The sequence below is a fragment of the Ammodytes marinus genome (genome assembly GCF_949987685.1).
Source record: "Ammodytes marinus genome assembly, chromosome: 14".
In the NCBI taxonomy this organism is placed as follows: Eukaryota; Metazoa; Chordata; class Actinopteri; order Uranoscopiformes; family Ammodytidae; genus Ammodytes; species Ammodytes marinus.
In genome coordinates, this window is record NC_137218.1 from 21,600,060 (window position 1) to 21,619,267 (window position 19,208).

General features: G+C 39.4%; 1 protein-coding gene across 1 annotated transcript in view; it reads left to right on the forward strand.

Moving 5' to 3' along the window:
- The window catches only part of gabra3 (gamma-aminobutyric acid type A receptor subunit alpha3), a gene marked incomplete at both ends in the record, with an annotated part of 59,867 nt that extends 58,975 nt beyond the window's left edge, over positions 1–892 (forward strand). Inside the window, 2 exons of the mRNA XM_080041600.1 lie at positions 391–429; positions 572–892. Coding sequence (XP_079897726.1) covers positions 391–429; positions 572–892 — 360 coding nt within the window. The remainder of the gene's footprint in view (positions 1–390; positions 430–571) is intronic.
- Between the last annotated feature and the right edge of the window lie 18,316 nt (positions 893–19,208).

Here is a 19,208-nt window from a genome sequence, read left to right on the forward strand (position 1 = left end):
CAAGCTGTTTGCCTGAAGAGGTCTGGCTGCTCTCATTGATACTGTCTGGCAGACATGTTTTCAGGCCCTGTTACTTTGCTTTGTTTCTAATCCTGCCTGTGCTGCTACTGTGACTATTAGAAGTATCAGACACCAGTTCAGCTAGGTTCTGCAATGATGCAAAATATAATTGTTCCCATTTCTGCAAGTTTAATTTTTAACAGCCTGATCATTTCGTCATGAACTCTCATCATGCCGTTTTTCTGCAATCCAGATCTGTATGATGCAGATCTCAGTTGATAATATTGATGGTGTAAAATGTTCAAAAGTACTTTCAGGTGAATACTGATGTAACTGGGGAACTTTTAATATAATTGGTAAACTTTTTTTCTTTTCTACTTTTCTTTTCAGGAACCGTTTCAGGCTAACATGGCCAGGATTAACGATATGGTTAGGCTTTTGTTTTGTTCTTGTGTGTGTCGTGTCTCGTGGTGTTGCTTCTATTTCCTCTTTATGAGTTCAAATGGAAGTATTGTTGAGTCCGTTGCTTCCGTCCTGACAATCTTTACTTTACTGCTTTCTTCCTTTTCAGAGAAGAGAATCCTCGACTTTGTCCAAAAAGACAAACAACACCTTCAACATTGTTGGAACCACCTACGCCATCAATGTAGCTAAAGACCAAGGTTTAACAACCATTTCCAAGAGTGCCACGGGAGCATCAGCCAAACACCCCTATCTGCATAAAATGGAAGACCCCTACATGGAAGCCACAAAGTCCTACAACCGTGTCAGCAGAGTGGACAAGATATCACGCATCATTTTTCCAGTTCTGTTCTTCATCTTCAACTTAGGCTACTGGGCCACATATGTCAACAGAAAGCCTGCTATCATGAAGGCAAACAACCTAAACTGAATTCGACCAAATGCTAGGCTGATTGGTTTGGAGGGTAGACAGGTTTGCAGGAGGCCAATTCCATTACATCTCATCGTGAGTGTGTATGTGTGTGTGCGCGCGCGTGTTTGGTGTGTCTGTTTTTTTCTTGGGAATTTGATATTTTGCACGTGTGTCTATATGGAAGGCCAATTTAAACATACAGTAGATTTGCATAATATAGACGTGGAGGGAACACATTCTCACATCTGACTGTGTTTGTGTAACATTGATTTTCCCACCTCCACACTTAGCTCTGGCCCTGTGTTCCCTGTTGTGAGTAACCAGGTGTTCCTTTCCTGTATCTTGATTGCTTGCTGTTTTGTAGAGTAGTCATATTGTGTCTTCACTATGTTTTGTCATGTTTGCGCTTTGCTTATAATGAGTTAGAGCCAGCATGCCTTTGAAGTTTTCATTTTAGCTCATTTCCAATGATAAGGTTTTGACACATCGAGTTAAACACATGCGTGCACGTACGCACACACAGGGATGCATCAGAAAACCAGAAGAGACGTTCATTGGTTGCTTTATTGTGCCGTGTTAGCTGTGCAGCCTGTATAGTTGCAAAGGAACATCATTAATAATCGTCAGTGTCTGGCCTTCAGCTTCATGTTGAATCTCAACAGACCTAATGCAGTATCACCTGGAATTGCTTTTGCCTCCCATGAGGCTGACTGTACATTTTCTAGTCCAGTGGCTCTTATTGTTTTAACTGGCTGAGTATGTTCAATGACAGAGAAGCTATGTGCCTTGGTGAATACACACAAAATAAAGAAAAAGGCTTTTACACACTCCCAAGTATTTACAGCACAACCGTCTGTGTGTATACAAACTGGTGTGCACAGGCTCCGTACAATGCAGTATGTTACTGGGCCCAACTCACCCACCCACTAACCCACGGCCCATGGACATTGGTAGAGTGTAGAATTGCCCATTAGTCTGGAAGGTTAACAGACCTATGCCTGTGAAAAGATGAAGCAAAGAGATTAAACGATCGAGCATAGTCCAGAACTATTATCATGTGCATTTATGTTTCGGCTCATGGTGCAGTGTCTCCATGAGCAGTCGAAACAAACTACCACCATTACCTCAGGCTTGAGTTGAATTCTGAGTCGCAGTTTATTATGCGTTTTTTCTTAGAAATTAAAACAACACTTGTTGTTTTGTATATTTAAATCATACAGACACTCTCTTTAAGTATTTTTTTTTTCTCAACATCAGTCACTGTAGCTGTTTTTGGCTCCATTATGATTTTTCTGCCTCGTCATGAGCAAGATTTTGATTCATGTTGTATTTTTGCCTTTTTATACTTGATGGTGTAAAGTATATTGGTGATGATTTGATTGTCTACATATGCTGTACTGTTTTTATGTTTTGAAGTAGACAACAAAGGCCAATATGTCACAGTCATACAATATTTCTAAACAAATTCCGCAGACACTCATCACTGGAGAATTGCGGAAAGCTGTCAAATCAGTCAAATGAAAAATAGATTGATAAGCTTGATAATAAAAAGAAATAAATTGAAATGGTATGATAACACTTGAGAGGAAACTAATGGCCACACTGATTATTTTTTATCAAGTGAGTGATGGTTTCAATTGTGCAAAGGAGATGTGTCTCCAGCTGTGGTGACTGTCTTGAACTTTGTTTTGTTTTTTTAAGTATCATACATTTCTGTTATGTGTTGAATTTACTGTGCATTTATACAGAGTATATGATTCAATAGGAATTTCTCTTGCTTTTTTACTAGCAAGAGAAATTTTCACACTGGATATTTTTCATAGACTCTGATGACCACTTTACTTTAGCCCACAACATTCAGTGGATCTGTTCAAACTATATCTTGCAGCAAGCATATTAGAATCAGTGAACTCTGTTGTGGCCTCTTTAGAAAAATCTTGTTAATAACACAAACCATGTACAACGTTTCAGTCATAGGTTAATGCCATAGATAGTGGTTAATGCATGACAATCTGTACATTTATGTCTGCAATCTCCAATAATAATGTTTGTCACACTGGAATAGGTACGTACTTAGTATCAATGTGTCTGTAGTTCATCTTGGTTACTCATCAATTACCTGCTGGCCGCAATTATTTGTGCATATTGATGTGATCCTAATAATTAACGGCTGGCACAGAGTTCTAAAAGTGCTTTTAACTTAATCTGCTAACAAGCAGAATTGAGGATTGATTCAGTTACACGCATTAATATACAATATGAGGAAAAGGGAGGTCAGTTTGCGTAAAAGTATGAAGAGGAATGGCCAAACTAACAGCCCTTGAATAGAGAAATACATTGTAGAGGACAGATCAATGAAAGCACGCCATAAGTTTTCATCCCATGTGCGTACGTCATAGAGAATTTAGACAGCATATTGTTCACTTCAGCCAGCCAGAGACTCGGAAGCCAATTGAACAGCATGAATGTGTCCTGGTAAACCGCACACAATACAAACATAACAAACTCAAACAATTAAGAAAATGAAGTTATATAATCCAGACATTACAAACTCTGAGTGATATTTGTGAGGAAGTCATCCAATTTTTATAGTCACACCACTTTCAATATTATAACCCAGGTGAACATGTCCCTGTTTCATAGCAGTTTTGAAGACATCTGCATATTTTTAACCCCATACAATCAACGATCAGATGAATATATTCAGGAGTCAGTACAGCTTGTTGAATCAAAACTATTTCAAGCGTTGAGGACTGGGATGATTACTGTGATGCATTTCATATATAATTTTGTCCCATGAAACATATCTCTTGAGGCCGTTTTAAGCCTGCCTGCTGCAGCTAATTCAGGATCTGATGACACATAGCGCTAACTGTGGTAACTTCTGCCCAATACAGGCGGGCGGCCGGGTTGTAAAAGGAAGAATACTTGAGGCGTAGTGACCATTAATAACTTTATAGGTATGGCACATATCTCGGCATACATCTACTGGTCATAGCAGGAAATCAAGCTCGAACTACGGAAGCCCCGAGGAGCTTATACTCATACAAACAGGAATGCACTTATCTTGCGATGCAAGTTAATGTTACAACACTAATGTTTATGCATTATTGCTGGGAGTAATGTAAATGAGTTACTGTGGGTACGTAGTTATGAGAGGCGGCACCGTATTTGAACTGAATTTGTGAAATAACCAGCCAATAACTTGTCATTTTGGGTAACTCAAGAAATGAATCAATACTGATACATACATTTATGAACTGATTGACAGGAGCAATGTGCCCCTTCAAAGTTATTTCACCAAAATATTTTTAGAAATGAACGACAGCGGACATAACCTTCAGGGGAATTTTGTCAATAGTTGTACTGCTGTATATTTATTCTTCTATCAAATGCTAATGATCAAAAGTGGTTTACCAGGAGATTTTTTTAGAGTTTGGTCCATTTAATTTGTTACTTATTACTATAATGTATGCTTAATCATTATAGTGAATTAAACTAGTGTCTTTGCTGGTTGGTTGTAAGTGTAAAAATGTCTCTACAGGTGGCAAATTAGGGATAACACACTGCCAGAGCTTCATAATCACAACCTCTGCACTCTGCAGCTGTCAACTATATAGTAGATTTCATTCAAATTGCTCAGACTTATGGCCATATCAAACAAAACATATAATATTGCTAAATTAAAATCATTGATCAACTTAAAAAGGACACGTGAACTCTCTGAATTGTTGGTTATGATTGTTTTATTCATGTGGTAAATATTTTCCTCACAGGGCCAGAGTTAAATTCAGCAGAAACAGATCATCCTATAAAATAGATTATATTAAGAGTATATTACTATTTATGCTATTCAGTACAGCATTAAATATTATATGTTTTATATATTACGTAACCTCTACAGCGTTGATGCAAATCTTTTGATGGATAGAAAGCCGTAGGAAAATAGATAAACTAAACAAATTATTATAAACTAAATGGCAACAATTCTAAATGCTCAGAATAGTGTTACCATGTTGTGAATTTGTAGATATTGTGAAATGAACAGCATCAGTTTTTGTGAAAATTGATTGTCATATGTTATTCTTTTCTTTTTTACATCTAATAAGTATCACTGTCTTACATTGAGCTCTGTAGTGCGGTAAGATAATACTCATCGAGCTACTTACGAGATCAGTACCTTGTGTGCACTTTTCAAACCTAACTGTGAATTAGCAGCTGTCTGCAAGCAGAGTTGTACCCACTGTGTTCTCTCTCCAGCAATTCCACTGCATGTCCCTACGCATTGAGAGATCAAAGACTTCCTCCACCAAGACAGCTCCGGGAACATAGTGGACTTTGTGTTTTGGTTGGGAAGTTGCTCTCTACAGCATATGCTCATTGACTGGATTCTGTCTGTTTCCCTCTCTTTTTTATGTTCCTTCTGTATGAGATGTAAAGAATGGAAAAGGGGATTAAATTACATCTGATTTTGTTTGGAGTTATAAGGCCCTTCTTGGTCACACTCAAGAACCTACAAGGGGGGGAATTCTTCAACACGGTGGACTCATCTGATGTTCTTTTAGAGGCTCACTTGAAAAGTGTTTTTATCTGATTATTTGTGTCATTATGATGGCTGTGCATGCGAGCCATTTTGTTTGTGGTGTCTACACTGATTTGTTAGGGATTAAATCAAGCAGTGTGGTGTGAGGACATCCTACAAGAAACAAAACTTTCAAATATCCTTTGAAGTGTTCAGCAACAGTCACTACCACTATTGTACATTAACACACAACACAGGTAAAATGACAACACAGCTTAAGATGTAAACATTTTCATAAACTCACCATTTGATTAACTCATGTTGGGCCTACATATTACTTATCACATCCTTCCTGTTCACTGGTAATTAATTGTCCAAATAGGTTTCTAAATGGCAGAGAAAATGTTTCCAAGACACATTTTAAGGATAAGAATATAATGAAATGGAGTTTTCCTATGAAAACTACTAGTAGAAATATCAAAAGGCCCAATTGCTCTAACTAGTTAGAGAGTAATGTTTTACTTTTGCTGAGCGTAACATGGAAACATGTTTTAAGGCTGCACTGGTGAACATTGGCCAAGAGACGATGCAAAACAATTCAGCCATTTGACTTGATAAATGACTCAGCACTATGAGTTAAAACTGCAAATCCTCAAATCCTTCCTTTGTGTGAGAAAACTGCAAAATATTCCCAACAAGCTTTGCTTTCTGCAGCATCAATAATATCACACAAACCAAACCTGAGATTTGCATTTCCATATAGAGATTTTTTTTATCATAAAATGAAGTCAACTAAAATCTTTGCGAAGCAATAGACAAAGGCGAGGGGTTTCAATGTGAACATTTCTGAGTATTTTCAATAAACAACGCTGTGCTGCAGTCTACAGACTGTGAAGGTTACTGTTGTGGTATGGCTCCGGTCCAGTCCTTACTGCCCCAAAGGTGCCTTCAACTGCACAGGAACGCTATCATGTCTAAAGCTAAAACACCTCATTTATCTCAGCACACCATGGGGAAATCAGCTCTCCAAAGCCCCACACATGGACATATAAGATTGTTTGCTTGCTTATGCTCACTTTGATAAATGAAACAATCCATTAAACATGTACTGCCTTGTATTCTCCTCCAGGAACACATACTGTAGTGCTTTGTGCTTGTGAGCTGTTAATTAGCTGCACATTATCTTTCTGATCTCAAACTATGAAAAAGCAGACAAATGTGATCATTTGAAAAACACATTTTTAAAAAAGACCGGTGCACGTGCATTTTTAGTCATCAGATAATAGCTCTATTTAAAGAACAGGCCAGATTTAAATAGAGAATACTGACACTAATCACACAAGTAAATGGTAATTGACATGCATAACAAGAAAGGCGGTACCAGCAAAATTGTAACGATACTAATTATACTACAACATTATGGGAGTTACTGTCATTCTGGTTAATGCTTGTTGTCAAAATCACTTTTTGTAAAAATCAGCAAATATCTCCCAAATCCAGTGATTATTCACAGCTTAGGCTCTGTAAATGGGCATGTTGCTCGCTATGGTGGTCCCCCTTTTCTTTTTTTATACATAAATACATTTAGATAATTAACATACCAATTTACAGAGCCTAGGCTTTTTGATTTTGACAACAAGCGTTCTCCAGAAATGCCTTTAAAGTGTATTGATTATGAGGGATTTGCCAATTGTAAAACAATAAATCACATTACGCCTAAAATATAATGCCCATAAAAGACGCAATAGTCATGTTAGTCATTCTTGCATGCATAATGCAATCGTGTATAATTTGTACAATTGTACAAACTAATGACCTCAGTTATTATGGTAAGCCAATGGATGCCAACACTTAAGCAAATAGGGCTAATGTGCTTCTCTTCCTGAAGTGAGGTTGGTATTGTGAAGTGAAAAAATCATTTCTGTGCAAAACAGGATGGGAAGGAAGAAGGTGATCTGCTCTCCACTGACTTAAGACGGTGGTGCTGGAGCAATCCTGCCAGACATAAAAGATGCTTCTCCCTTTGTTCCTAACCTCTGTTAGCCATTGTTTCAAAAGGTGTCCACCTTTATTACTGAGGTTTATTTGTGGAACTACTGACAAACTGTTTTCATCATTTTGTCTAGGAATTGTTGTTCTCGACGGTGAATAAAGACTAAGTTAACACGTGTCTGAGTGTGACTGAGTGTTTGGCAAATTACACGACAAAAGATCATGAAATAGCGGCAGCCCAAAGACCTCCCTGTCCTCTGGTCCACCAAGGGGAACTCGGAGGGTCTTCAATCTTTCGGAAAGGATGACACTGTTCCACTGCAGCAAGCTTGGGGGCAGTTGTGATAGTGATGTAATTTTTATTTTTTTTAAAGTTGCATAAAAACCTCTTAGCATTTTTAGTCAGCCAGCTCACATGATACGGATTTATATTTGTACAAGGATGGTATTTTACAGGAATGCCTGTCCTTGTCTTTTCCTGCCAGCGAGTCAAGCCCTTGGTGTCACTAGCTAGGAATAACAGAGTGATGATAATAAACTCCAACCCACCACAATTATATTAGACAACCTGATGCCAGATCATGTAGAATACACCTCCAACCATTGCAGAGAATAACCTGTCTATTCAACAGACATGCAATCTAGCTGATGTGCAGCCAAAGGCAAATGTCATCTGAGCAGCAAATTCTAATTAACTGAAGCATGTTAAACTGGCATCAAGCAGACAGTCACTACTTCTGTAATGTAAGTATGCAGTGTTGTAGGGCAGCATGTGACCTTAAGTACGTGGATATGAGCTTAAGTCTGCAATAAGTGCAGCTAAATGTAGCGACAGACTATAAAAGAGAGGCTTGGCACATTGAGTGCAATGAAAAGCCAAAGAAGAGGTCACATTAACCAATTTCTTTGGGCAGAAAAATGTATCCAATGCTCAGGAGAATAATATATTTGCAGAGAAAATGGGAATGTGATGGCCTACCTTGTACAGAGTTTCCCATAAAGGTGATATTGTAAGGAAATAATGGTAACGCTTTACAATAATAATTAACTGTTAGTAAATGGTTGGGATAACTAAAATGCAAACAACACGAGTTTCACCAAATGCTGCTTTCCATTAGCTCAGAATAGTAGTCACACAAACAATACACTTTCTCTCAAGAGTCAAGAGTCAGGATACACATTTAGAAAAAATTAAAATTTACAATCACTTACCATTAACAGTGTAGATGACAAAACCCAATTATTTGACTGTGGCAAGTTCTGGAAAGACATCCACCTCTATGCCCAGCTCATCTCTGACTTTTATCTCTCTGCTGCCCTAAGGAATAAGAACAAAAAACAAGTTTTATATTCAAGATTTGACATAGTATTCAAAAAATATATTTCACAATTGCACCGTTGTATTTATAAAAGAGCTGGTCATATGTCGCAAGGCTTTTTTTTTAATAAAAACATTTATTTTATTACTTTTCACTAATTTAAACGATACAGGAGAGACAAATAGATTTGATTATTAGTTTCAAAGTCATATGAAATCATACAGAAGGCTTTTAAAAAAAATGCTATGTGACATATCAGGGATACAGTATGCATAATGATATGCATTACAGTTGAATTGACCTCAAAAGCTTATCTTCTTATCTAGCCAAATTTGCCATTACATTTTCATTACCTTGTCCACATTTCCTCATTGTAGGTCCCGTGTCGTGTTGCCGACTGAGCCGTCCAGTCCACCATCTACAGTATCTAAGGACACCAGAGCAGATTCAGTTAATATGTTAAAGGTGAAGTAAGCAGTTTATTTATGTTAATATAAGTGTTAAATCGCTCTTTATTCATACAGTGATCGCTCATATAGTGTGCGCGTTTCATAAAGCCGATCTCTCTGTCAGCTGCTCTGCATGTAATCGGCAAATAAATTTATTGGAGGATCCCAACATTTTTATCCAATCACAAGAGAGAACGCTACAAACCGACACCCGTCTCACTGCCGGTGCACGCCAGAACAACAGTTGGGTGAATGTGTATGCGCCTACAATGGCGGAGCAGGTAAAAATCCTTCCCAAAGTCTGTTTTGATAGTTTTTATCATGTTTTATCACACTATGGATCTGATATGATGCTAGATAACTCGCTGCTTGAAGACCACAGTGCATTAATGTGGTGACGTAGGGACGAGCGAGGGGACTGCTAACTGCAGTCAATGACAAGAAGTTAGCTAAAAGAACCATTCCACTTACAGCACCTTTAATATGTTGATGGAACTAGAAACATTGTAAGCTAACATTAGCCATCTTACATACACGTACAAAAAAATGCGGGAAGCTGTCAAGCTAGGCCTAATGCACACAATTAACAGCAATGCAGCAACATACCAAACATATTTACAGCAGCATTGTGTGCACGGCGGTACACAATAAAGGCAAGTAGCCTACATTCCCCTACCTGGCTGTGACATAAACACCGGTGCTTCGCTGGACTTGTCGTGAAAGTTCCCCGGACTTGGCCGTCATGAAGTGAAATGAAAATTTAACGGAAGTAGGGCTGTGCCAGGCTAGCACACAACTGGGTGAGTTTACTAATGCTATCCAGCGCTAAATTGGTTTATCCGCTAAAGCACAGCCGCACATATCCACTGAAATAACCAGGAAGCCCATTCTCCTGGCTCACTTTCCCCACGTCTTGTAGAACCCCGAGCGGCTGTCATACAGCACCGGCCGCCCGCAAATACATTTTCCTCCTCTGTGTTTCTCAGCCTCTGTGTACACTGCCCTCCGACCGTGCCGATATCCGTGACGTCGGGTCATTCTCCAAGCTGATTGGCTATCGCGGTTAAGCGCCACGCGTTGGAGCGTGAAAAGTTCAATATTTTCAACTTCACGCGTTAGGTGCGTAGGCGCGCTAAAACGTGGCTAACGCCCTGCTTTAGCATCTACACACCTAAACCAATGGTTTCCTATGCAAAAATGCAGATTTTCTACGCCTCTAGCGCAAAGCGGTGGTGTGGGCGCACCTTTACATCATTTAAATGCAGATATACAATAATAAAATTCCATTTAGGCTGAATGACAATGCAGATCTGTAATGAAAAGCCCTATAGGCCTACACATGAATATGGAAAAATGGTGTCATATCTCAGAGGAATAATGATGTTTTGCATATATCCGAGGGACATCCCTATGTTCCCACAGCTCTATGCTCCCAAATTTTTTCAAATTAGATCCCTGTGTTCCCACAGCCCTTATGTTCCTGAAATTGGCGAATAGGTTCACGCATCACAGCTGGGTGGTTAGGGTAAGTCATTGGGTCATTATGGCTACAAATAATTTAATTAAGGCTATATGTTAGCTAATACATATCCACACAACCTATTACCTGTTACAATGGCTTGCCACGATAGACTGCCACAATAGAGACACGTCAGACAACACTCCACCATGCAAGCACAGCACTTACCTAGCCTGTTGAAATGGAACAGCTGTCCTCGGCAAGTAGAAATGGATGAAAGAGCTTCCAGCTTCAAGTGTACTTTAGCAGGTTGCAGTTGAGCGACCCACCCAATGATGGTAGCAGTGGGTGTTTGTACTGTTTTCAGCACAATTGGCAAATTATAGCTAGCCTACATTCGCAGCAGTAACCAAGATTAACATCGGGTCCGGTAGGCGACTGAAAGTTTAAATTTGGCGCCTTTGTTTCAAAGGTGCGTTAGATTTATGTTACAATGATTTATGTCGGGTGGGGACGGGGCATGTTCAGTAGATGTAAACAACAATTATTCCATGTGCAAATTGAGGTGATGCCATCGTTTATAAAAAAAACTTTGATTTCCCTGTCCCTTCGAATGCAAAAATAAGGAGTTAAAAAAATAGTTACTTTGGCAGGAGGCTAGGTTTCAAAACGCTCCGGTTTTTGGGTCAGGTTATTTGCATCTGAACAAAAGACCAAACTGCACAGAAGAAGATAAAGATATGCCTACGAAAAAACCTGTGTAGGCCTACTTGTGGACATGGCCTGAGTCACTGAGTGTCAGACAAAGTAGCCAAAGTTGCAATAGGCCTACCCTTTTTTAAATGGATTTATCTCTTTTGATTAGGATAACTAGGCGGTAGTCATAGCCTATGTATAACTAACTATATTCTCATGATAAAAAACGTATCTTGGGATCAATGCTGATAGCTTACTTGTGTAGCCTTATAGTTTGACTTTGGATAGGCCTAAGTACATTTGCAAATGCAGGATATAGCGTAAGATTATTTTTAAATTGTGGTAGGCCTATTGCTGCTTATAGGCTACTTACATAAAATTATCTTAATATGTCTACCAGAGCTATTGTGGAGTCCCATAAAGGCAAATCCTAATTTACTTTCCCAGCTATCTCTCTGAAGTCTAATTGGACTAATTTCACTGATCTCATTTGACAGGCCTCCATTGCATCAACCACTCCTAAATATGGCTAAACGCATGAAAATCAGCCATTAATTGATGATTCGGAACGTGTGACATTTAATGTGTTCCTATTATAAGTTGTGAAAAAAATATGAATATGTGAATGTGAAAAAAAATGTGAATGTCCACATTTTCTAACACAATTTCCTCTGTGCACCACATTTTGTATTAAATCATCCATTTACAAAACCTTTCAGACACCAATCAGGCAATGTACCGTTCATACAAAATGAATGCAAGAAAGGCCATACAAGTTTGCTACATTTTTCTTACCATGTCAGAAAATTGACAGTTTAGTGGCATTGACCAAAAATCTAGGACTGTAGCTGTTACTACAAAATGGAAAGCTTTTCTTGTGACTAATTTATCAAATCTCGCCATGAAAGGAACATTTTCTAATAATTGTTAAACGGATTGGTAGCAGTTTTTGGCTTTTTAGAGACACCACAGGTATTTAGGCAACGTAATCTGGCATTTAACGAGTCAACCATCTTTCAACGTCTTTCAGCTTCTGAACGCTCAACCTTTATTCCCACAGATGTCTCTGACAATTGCATAAGGCAGGGTCATTATCTTTAATCAAAGCCATGTCACAGCCAGGCCATGTGCACTGCCTTGTTTTCTTTGCCCATTTGGAGTGGTTTCTCTTGAGTGTCAACACCAACTGTTGGCCATACTGCCTGCTTTTTTTCTGCTGCACAATTTCAATCAGGTGATTATTATTCCATCCAAGCACAATGTGATCACACATATTCGTACATGGTCCTTTCAACAATAGAGCCTACACTGTGCACATAATGCCCTGCACAACTTTATATTATTCTTTCGGCCACTTGTCATTTGGACGAGTGAAATGTGGAAAAATGTGCTTGTATCTGTGTGATAGTGTCCCATAGTGCTTTTATGATGGTTTGTAGAAAACAGTTAGTTATCACTTTGTGTTACACATCAGAACTTACTTAATCATTCCTATCTAGTTATACATACTGTACATACAAAGTAGTTCATCATTATAATATAGAATTAATTTCAATAGAAAGACTATCCAACACTTATAACAAAACATTTCCCTGCATTTACTTTGTACCATGTACAATGTGCCAATTACAGTGCTAACAGTACAAGTCATTGTCAGGACTTGTGTGATTTATAATGTACTTTTGAATGGCAGTGCTGTCAACATAGGCACTAATGTGTGGGGCAAACCTGGACCATCCAGTCTTTCTTTACTTTGATTGCTTCCCTTCTTTGATGACACTTTGTCATATTATAGATGCCTCGTTTGCTGAACCTCGGCACGGTATGGCGGTTGGCTGGCCCCTGGTGTTTGCTGCTTTTCAGCGATTAGTTCAGGTGCTGGAGCCCAGCAGGCAGACACCTTGCTTGAGGGGTTTGTCTGGGTAAGCTTTTGTAGGCTTTGTTGTTAATTAAGTTTGCTTGTTTTGTGTTGCAGTGAAAATAATTGGATTGTCTCCGTCCATTTCATACATCCAAATACTCTCATTCTACCAAATACACAAGTGTTAGAGGGGTTCTGTTCACTGGGGAAGTAAAAAATATTAACCAAATCAATCAATTTGCCAGATTGAGGTTCACTCAATTCTAGAAAAGGCTATTAGCACACTGTGAAAAGGTTTGATCCATTTAGTAGCACAGACTGGATTCACCCAACAAAGAAAAGACTCAAACTTTCCAACAATACAGTGTAGTTGCCAGGGTAAAATTGTAGCAGTCAAGTACATAGATACTATGTCATAAACAGCAGCTAAGATTTGGTAACCTTTAGGTTTGCAAGTCAGATCCCAATATGTTATTTGCCAAAAACCAACACAAACAAAGTATTCTTCAGGCTGCCTTTGTGGATGAATTTTAAACAGTTGAATTTGCTAACGTTACAGTTCCCTGCAGCTGACACAAGGTCTCACTAAAAAGTAAATTTTTACTGAATTGCCATGTCTTGTTTCACAATACACTTTGCATGAACACAATAACTTGAGTTAAATAAAACTATACTTCTATTTTTCTTTTAGTAACCTTTCTCTCAGAGCAGTACAATGAGGCTTTTCGTTTGCCTTTCAGATGTGATGCTGCACTCTGCTGCCGGGACAAGTGAAGACCCCATGGCTTCAGACTATGACTAACAAAATGGGTTTGTATATCCAAAGGATAGGATCCAAAGAAAAATGTCCTTGAAGAAAAGTTTAACTTGAAAACATACACAGTATGGTTTTCTGTACCATACATTGTAAAATCACCACGGGTGAAACTCAGATCCAATCATAGCAGCACAGCTTAGTTAGTTCCAAATCTGCCTCCTCTCAGCCCAACTGTATCTGCAGTAGTTTAATTTGAAACTCCCCCCTTAGGATATGCCATCGATTTAAAGAAAGTTAAAATTGACCATGTTGGCACGTTTCTGTGGCTGTTAGCGCACTTGACAGTTGTGGTGCACAAGATTAACCGTGGACTGGAAAGCTCAGATGCCCTGCAGTCGGTATGCAGTATCCTCGTGGAGGAAACAACTCGACAGCTGTACTTGTCCTGGGGAAGATAACCCAGCACAAGCAGTAGAGAAAGAGAAGCAGAGCAGACATTTTATAACGCTGTTGATGGGATGAAATTAAATGCAGCATATTGCAGGAAATAAGAAACTAGACTTGTCCTGATTTTTTATTCTAGCTACTTGTGTGGTTTATTGGCTGGAGGATTAGATCGCAGTAAGATGTATTACATGGACATACAACTCTGCAATATGGCTTTCTACTTTTCCCACACAGGAGGTATATATTGTTCTTTGCTGGTCACTGTTTGGGTAGACTACAATGTGCTCCTACCTCTTTGGGTTTTCCATTGTGTGTTAGCCCAGAGTCAGCCCACATCACATCTCCTGAGATGATACCCTAACATCCTAACATACTTTCCCATTCTACTCCCTTCCTCAAAGCCCCCTTACCTCCCCCAGGAGATGCATGGATGAGCAAGCTTATTCTCCTTGTGGGGTGTTCCCCATGCATGACTGATGTTTAGATTAATATCCTTGACTGATTCCTGCTCTGCGGTGTAGAGAGGGGTAGGCCTATCAGAGCACAGCCGCCCCCTCAGGAGTCCATTGATTTTCGCACCGTTCTGACACAAACATAAACCTCCTAGACCCACAAAATACTTTATTTGTTGTCCATTTAGATGCTTTCTCCTCAGGCTCCTCAGGCCCAGCTGTCCCCATCAGTTTTTTTGAAATAGCTCTGATTTTCCTCTGCTTTTGTCAGCAAAATGGAGTCTGCTGGCAGATATCTATTGTTGATCATAACCACTTTTGAATATTCTACTTAGATGTAGGTAATACGTAAAGATATACAGTATGTGCATACAAAATATACACAAATATAAGTGATTGTATTGTATTATTTGGAGCCCCAATGGCTTATGTTGTAACACCCCTTATCTTCCTGCAGTCCACACAGTAAAAGGATTATATCAATATTTAATAAACTAAACGGCATTGCTCAGACGATCAAAATGAAGTCAAAGCAACCAAAGCATCGAGAGAAACCTTAATGAAATAAATCATTAACAAAATATTCAGCATCAAAATGTATCTTGAACTATAATGACTTGCACTGATTAATGTAGCCTATAATATAAGCTTCAAATGTGGCCTGGCAACTGCACAGTGTTGACTTGCCTTCATTGTAAAAATGACACCAACGCTGGCTGGCAATAAGTAATGCTGTTTGCAGTCCTTAATATTACAGCACAATGGAGCTGGAAACATATTAAAACCGTCAGTCTGTAACTGGACTGCATTTAAAAAGGTTCTGATTTGCAGTGAACCCCATGGAGAATGAATGCTGAAATCCACTATGGATGGAAAAAGGTTACATCGCCCCCTGGTGACTGCAACAACACTGAGAAAAAGCTTGGCCGTCTAAAAGAGGTTCAAACAATAGTGCAGTATGATTTGAATATAAAATTAAAATTCATTTTACAAAGGTTATTGATATTGGATGTTTAGCATGTCCATGCATGAGCTAACGGCCTGCAGCACAGCCAGGTACAGACAGCAAGGCGTGTATGATACAGGATTTTGTTAGTCTCTCTTCGTGTGCGTTTGTGTAAGACATAATCCATTTCATATTTGAACAAGCGGTTGATTCAGTTGTGACAACACTTGACTCATAATTTCTGCAGTATGGAGAGCTGGAGAGTCAAACCAGCTTTGAATCCTAATGCTTCTGGGTAGAGTCAAAGATTAAAAACTGTCATGCCGCCCAGAGTGAGCTCAAAGACTGACACTTTTTCTCATGGACAATTTGTCTCTATAATAAATGAAAATGATGTAATCGACAGTCAATGACCCAACCCAAATATTATTACATCACATTACATTGGAAGAGCAAGAGGATAAATGGCACTCAAATAGACATCGCTATGTACACATTTGAAACAAAATGTGCGTAGTGCAACACAGTCAAACTAATCCCATCATGTGTTTCAGACATATGGTTACTGTTTTTTTAGAGAATGAATATCAAATTAATTTATTCCTGACTGGACAAAGTTGAGGCCAATGTCAAACAATATTGCATTCATATTTCTCCTTAGGCAGTGATCTTATGTTTTCTCTGCATCCTGACAAACAGTGCTGCCTTGTGCTGACAAAAAGCCTGAAAAACTGCATTTTTTTCTGGGTAACTGAAACTGTGCGGCTGTTTCCTCTCCCTATGCAGCTGTGCTTGCTCAATCTTCGCCTAATTGGCCTTTCTCCACCAGACCCACGGGGTCTTGATTTCACTATGCTGCTGCTATCCGACAGCTTAGCACTTGAGGAGTTCCGGAGAGCGACTCCGCTCTTCTGTCCCTCAGGATCAATCGCCGGGAGGCCGGTTGATCTTTAGCCTTCTTTCTGCTCCTCTCAACATCCTAAAGCGAGGCCTGGACTTTATAGCCCATTTGGCTGTTAGACTGAGTCAGAGTCTTTTCCCTTGTGGGACTGAGGGAACATGCTGTATTACCCTCTTAGGGAGGTTGAAAATGGGCAGGATTTGTATTTCCCTTTGCAGAAAAGTGATGGGAAAGAGTCTGCTGATGAGTTTCCTTATCAAGTGGCTGCAGGCCCCTCGGGCTCCTGCATGGAGGCCTGAATAACCCCAGCAACCTGTTTGGAATCTTCCAGGATAACTCAGTTAATGTCTTAATATAAGCCTCAACCAGAAATGCAATTGAAAGAGATCTCATGGGATTGATCAGCTCAAGTCACAGCAGCAACATCTATGGTGATACTTGTCCATGTGTGTTTTAAATAGAACCCCATCGTAATATTAGTCACATGAAGATTCCAATAATTAGTCATACACTAAACAGGAATGAACAAACCTCTTGTTCACACTGTAGATATAGCCAATGGGATATTTTCCCTGACAGGAGTGGGACTAATACTGTTTGTAATGGAGTCCACTGATTTAATTCACCTGCCTTCATCCGTGTACACTACATCATTAAGAAATTATCTTTCAATAAATAAATAAAAATCTTCTTGTTCATGCAATCATTTCCTATACTAGATACTGAACACACAACCAGGCCCAGTTCCTCTACCATACCACCAGTGCAACTAAATATACCATATATTCCCCCGCTGTGCATAGTCAAGCAGTTCTGGCCACAATTAAAACCTTCTCAAAAACACACAGTCATTTGCAATCAGAGTGCTGGACCTGCTTTATAGGAGGCCGTGCGCTACACTGAGTGCTACACGCACACCTCTGCACTAATGGAATCATGTCAGCGTGTGGTTATTTCAAAAAGCCGAGCGTTGGCCAACCAAGGCGGGCATTGTGGGAGAGACATTAGATTCGTCCCAGCGCTTCTTCACTTCTCCTCTGTTCCCTACCTCGTAATGTCCATGTCTGTGCATTCCCCGTGCCCTTGTTCAGTCCACTCCATCTCCCCTTGTTTGTGAAAAATATTTGCCAAATTGAAGTGAATCCTATAAACCAATCGTGCAGAGAGCGCATACGTCACTAGTGACCCCCTACTACAAAGGAAACACAATGCCAAATAAGCAATGAGGACACCAGCGTACAAATGAGTTCTCTGTGGAAATTGGCCCTTATGCATATTGTGAAACACTTCAATCAGATTTTCCGGTCTTTTGCTCGCACTCAATGAAGTGTATCAAAGGGAATATCACAATCCAAAGCACACAACACAACCTCCCTGTATTGTGGTCCTTGATCATGTTTGTCCATATAGGAGGACACAGGTGATGTGTTTACCTACACTTGTGGCCTGGTGTCATACATTTGAAAGGACAGTCGAAAAGAAGAAAAAACAAATAAACAACTGAGTGACGGTTCATTGGATAACCATGGTGATGATGGCTCCTTTCTTCCAACAGTAATGAATGTGTTGTCCAGTTGTCAGTTTTTTGTATTACCTATTGCTCAATAAGGTGTACTCTTCTATACGAATGACACCTTACCAAAACTACAGCATGTCAGGTTATATAAATAATGTAAAATCCTGCCTACTACTTACCATTATCATTGATACATACCATTAACATATAGGCCTACCTTTTTCTCAAAGGAACTGCTAAGACATTATTTGAGGTCCTTATTTAAAGGTTCAGTAAGCGGAATGGTCAGTTTAGCTAACTTCCTGTCACTGACTGCAGTTAGCAGTCCCCTCCCTCGTCCCCACGTCACCACATTAATGCACTGCGGTCTTCAAACAGTGAGTTATCTAGCGCCATCTCAGATAAGTAAGTGTGATAAACATGATAAAAACCATCAAAACAGACATTGGGATGGATTTTTACCTGCTCCGCCATTGTAGGCGCATAGGCCTACACATTCACCCGTCTGTTGCTCTACATGCACCGGCAGTGAGACGGGTGTCGGTTTGTAGCGTTCTCTCTTGTGATTGGATATTAAGTTTGGGATCCCCGAAAAGTTTATTTGCCGATTACATGCAGAGCAGCTGACTGAGAGATCAGCTTTATGAAACGTGCACACTATGTAAGTGATCACTGTATGAATAAAGAGCGATTTAACACTTATATTTAAATAAATAAATCGCTTACTTCACCTTTAAATCTGAATCCCATTAATCCCTGAAACATCAGGGACTGGTAGAATACACCGTACTGTCATTCTCAGAGATGGATTTAGGCATATTTAATTTATTTATTTGGTTTTATTTTCCCTCATGCCTAATGCATTATGGGTTAATAGCGTAACTGTCTTGAACCATACATGTTTCCCTGAAGGAAACCTTGACAATGTAATTATTCAGTTTATCTCATACTCATTTGGCTGATGAGCCCCTACGCTGATGAAGCAATGGGGGTTTATATTAGAAAATAGAATAGAAA